Here is a 3,996-nt window from a genome sequence, read left to right on the forward strand (position 1 = left end):
TTTTCTATAGATTGGCTGGTCCAATTAGCAAACACAGAGCTGTATTTCTCTTTAATCTCTACTGGAGGTTTCTCTAAGTACAACAGTAACGAGTATAAATTCATTATCAGCTGCAGTATAATGAAATAAACCAGTGCCAAACCACACAGTAAAATCATCACTGTCATCCAGTTTCCAGATGTAATACAATGCACGAACCTATTAGTGAAATGCGCCCAGCACAAATAAAGTACGGCAGAACACACTGTAGAGAGTAACTCATATAACTTATGCCACAGCATCTTTAAACCAATGTAATTCAATCTGCTTTGATACTACTAGATAATGTCTGAAGCATACAGACCCGTGAGTATCACAACAATCTAGCAATTCAGAGGTTAAACTACATGATCCCACCATAAATCATTCTGCAGGCCTGCTTTCTTCTTTAAAGTGCTGCGTCTCTTGCTTCACCAGGGTCTTCCCTGGTGTTCCCTCAGATACTCTTGGTACTTCCAACTTCCCATCTCTCTGGAGTAGGATATAAAGGGTCTTAGCTGTTCTTATCTGAACCGTCTCAGTGTGTGGATCTGCAGATTAATCAAATGTGTTAGAGCAAAAAAAGCTATTAAATGCAGAGTCACTGATGTGCAGGGCCAAAGCTTGCTCTTTCTACAGTGGTGATCAGAAGTCCTGTATTACACTGTGCTGCTACCATCCTTCTCTGTTGATGTCTTGCTTCTGTCAAGGGAGTATGGGATTGAACGTGTTGGTTCCTCAGTAAACGCACCTTCCAAGATTCCTTTCACTGTTTGCCGTGCCTTTGCCCTGAAGTCTTGTCCAACAAAAACATAGAGCAAGGGGTTGATGCAGCTGTTGGCATATGCAAGTGCTGTAGAGAGGTGATCCCAGAGGGTCAAATTTTCCCGCAGTCCTGTTCCAAGCGTAGGTACAAGGGACAGAATCCCTACTACATGGTATGGAGCCCAGCAGATGAAGAATGCCGTTACTACAAACACAATTGTTCTCAGCATTCTGTTGCGTGGCTTGTGAAACTGACTTGCACGCATTCGGAAAGCAATAAGGGCATAGCAAACTGCCATGATGCCAAAGGGGAGTACAAAGCCAAAGACAGCCCTACTGGTGTTTATTGCCACTAAGGCAGAGGATACAGAATAATCACTTTCATAGAAATTTCCCCATGAGTCATTACCGTTGTATGTTAAAAGTGAGTATTTTTCCAATAGCTCATTTACAGCATCATCCATGTAATCCAGCACTTCGTTGTCTCCAAAATTGTACCCACACTCAGTTTTGCCATCATGAGTGCTAGTCTCACGGTAGTGAAATACAGGACAGCAGAAAATTAAAGCCAGGATCCAAATGCCACTGCATATTAATGATGTACATTTCACTGTTCGGTGATTTTGACACCAGACAGGTTTCATCACAAGGAGGCACCGGTCAATGCTGATGGCCACAAGTAGAAAGACACTAGCAAACATAGTGAAGATTATGACTGATGGAATGACTTTGCAGAGGAACCAACCATACGGATAGTGTTCGTAGAGGGCCAGGTGAGCTATGGAAAATGGTAAGGACAAGCAGCACATGAAGTCAGCCACAGCAAGGTTTAGGAACCAGACAATGTTCACAGACCTTTTCATTTTCAGACCAGCTACCCAGATCACCAATCCATTGCCTGGGATACCTATGATGAAAACGATGGTGAAGACAGCAATGGAGACAATTGATTCTGATGCATAATATACAGCAGCCTGTTCATGTGAACTGCTGTTACCCAGGAGTTGAGGCATTCTGTACCTGTAAAACAGAAAGCAAATTAGTAGGCAATTCACACACTCCTTCCAAATTCTTATTTTTATCTTTACTGAAGCATTTCTGAGTCAGGTGACAGTACAAAGCTGTCAGGGTACAAAGGCATCAGTCTACAAAAGTTTGTGCTAAAGGTTTACTAATCTGACCATTACACACCAAAATTCTCATGGTGGTTAAGCTACATAAGCCTCACTATTCAAACAGGGAGATTGTATACACCTAAGTTCTGTCTCTATCATCCCCTTTGATTTCAGTCTGGTTCTTTTTAGTCTCCACTTTGAGGTGGAGTTCTCTATTCATATGCCCACACTATCACCCACTAGCTTTTGTGATCGACTTGCAGCTTTGTATACACTTCCATTCTTCAGAAAGGTGAGTCATCATTTTAGTTCCTTTTTCCTTCAAAACAAATGAATTTCTTCTAGTGTAACCTGTGAAATAGGTTTAGGTTAAGAAAGCAATGCTTGTCTTAACAAAATAACCCCACTCCACTTTCTGGACATTTATAAAGAGAACAGATGGGACAGCAATTCTGTTTGCTAAGGGTATTTTAGAGAAGTCTCAGAAAGCACTTCCTTCCCCCTGCTTTTGTTCTGAGCTCTCTCCTGGTTCCTTAGAAGGCTAGTCTTGATGGGCAGAAAGGCAATAAATGAATGTTTTAAGAAGAACAGACAGAGATTTAGTTATAGAAAGAAAAATTAAAATACAGAGTAACAGCGGTAATGTTCTTGAGCAATTTTGGATAGCTCATTGCAAGACAATGAATCTGAGCCACAGAATACTGTAGTGACATTTTAAAATTATGAGAATAGTAGAGGAAAAACTTTAATTGCTCAGTTATTCTTGGACTTAGATATTAGTAAATTTTGAAAGAAAAGTAAAGGAGATACAGCAAAGTCAAGATAGAACTGAGAAAAAGAGCCTGATCTTCATCCTGTAGGCATTAGTAGAATTGTTTATAAAACCCCTGTTAACTAAACCCTTGTTGCTGAAAGGTCCCTAAAAGCCTTACCAGAATGCAAGAAAACTGCACAGGTAAGAGCTGAATACAGTCTGCAGAAGCAACTGAGGAGACATGAATAAGGAAACCCAGACTGATTCTATTTTAACCTCTATTATGCTAGTACTTAAGAGGTAGTCAGGGACTGTTGTGTGCAGGACTAATTATCAATATTATTACAGAAAAATATTCCAAATCATCAATCTCTTTCTTGCATAGCATATAGTCTAAATGTGGAGTGATGTATAAATGTTAGAACCGCCTCACCACAAAGAAACGGAAATAAACAGTTATAACAAACATTGGTAACACTTTTTGGTAACAATTGCTAAAAGGCTTTTAGGTGAGGGCGACCTGCAGGGAAAGCTATGAAAGCAGTCACTGTAAGGCAGCTAGGGACTTAGCTTGAAATTCTAACAAGTTTGCTCCATTTCGTGTGGTCTTGCTGATATATGCAGAAGCGACTTTTACAGGGACAACTGGAGAACAGTGTTGCAAGAGCTGAATCTCGCTCCCTCCCTATATAGCTACAGAAGGTGGTACGAAGATGACTGGGAATCAAAGAAAGCTGTAAAAATAGTAATACAAATCCTACGCCACAGCAAACTGAGGGATAAATCAATAAGAAGATACTGCCCACACTCTTTTCAAGAGTGCTGAAAGGGCTGCTATGTAGTTATGAAGGTGGAAGGGGGAACTGAAGCAGGGAGAGAGGTTTTCAGAAGTGAAGAATAAGAAACTGCAAGTTGAAGAGCGAGGCAGAATTCTGCATCTTATTATACCTACCCAAGTGAAGCAGATGTTCCAGTGTGTCAGGGAGCAAGTACCATCAGTTCTGTCTCTTGAGTGACTGAAAACAGAAACTCACATGACATTTTAGGAACTGCTCTTTTTTCCTGTATTTGCAAGTGTGTGCTAAGCATGTTCTTTCACCCTGGCGGAAAGGCTTAGAATGACTCATATTTGCATTTTTAGATATGATCTGCTAACAAAGAGTCAAACCAAAGAAGCTGTCTCAACACTGTCAAAATAAAATAGTGCCCTGAGACAAAGAATAATAGAAAGCAAGGGAATGATAGGCACAGACATACTTTGCTATAGTTTCCATAAGACAACTGAATCAGATGCCTTGCCTGTTGGTAAAACATTGGCCTTTGCTTGATATAATTCACAGTTCC

General features: G+C 40.5%; 1 protein-coding gene across 1 annotated transcript; it reads right to left on the reverse strand.

Annotated features, from left to right (window-relative positions):
* On the reverse strand, positions 1–3,659 carry C3AR1 (complement C3a receptor 1). Its single transcript, XM_065635981.1, has 2 exons — positions 3,605–3,659; positions 1–1,803 (listed from the first exon to the last, which is right to left on the reverse strand). The coding sequence occupies exon 2, from the start codon at positions 1,794–1,796 to the stop codon at positions 678–680; it is 1,119 nt and encodes a 372-aa protein (XP_065492053.1). The 5' UTR covers positions 1,797–1,803; positions 3,605–3,659; the 3' UTR covers positions 1–677.
* Between the last annotated feature and the right edge of the window lie 337 nt (positions 3,660–3,996).

This window comes from Caloenas nicobarica, chromosome 1, assembly GCF_036013445.1.
Source record: "Caloenas nicobarica isolate bCalNic1 chromosome 1, bCalNic1.hap1, whole genome shotgun sequence".
NCBI lineage: Eukaryota > Metazoa > Chordata > Aves > Columbiformes > Columbidae > Caloenas > Caloenas nicobarica.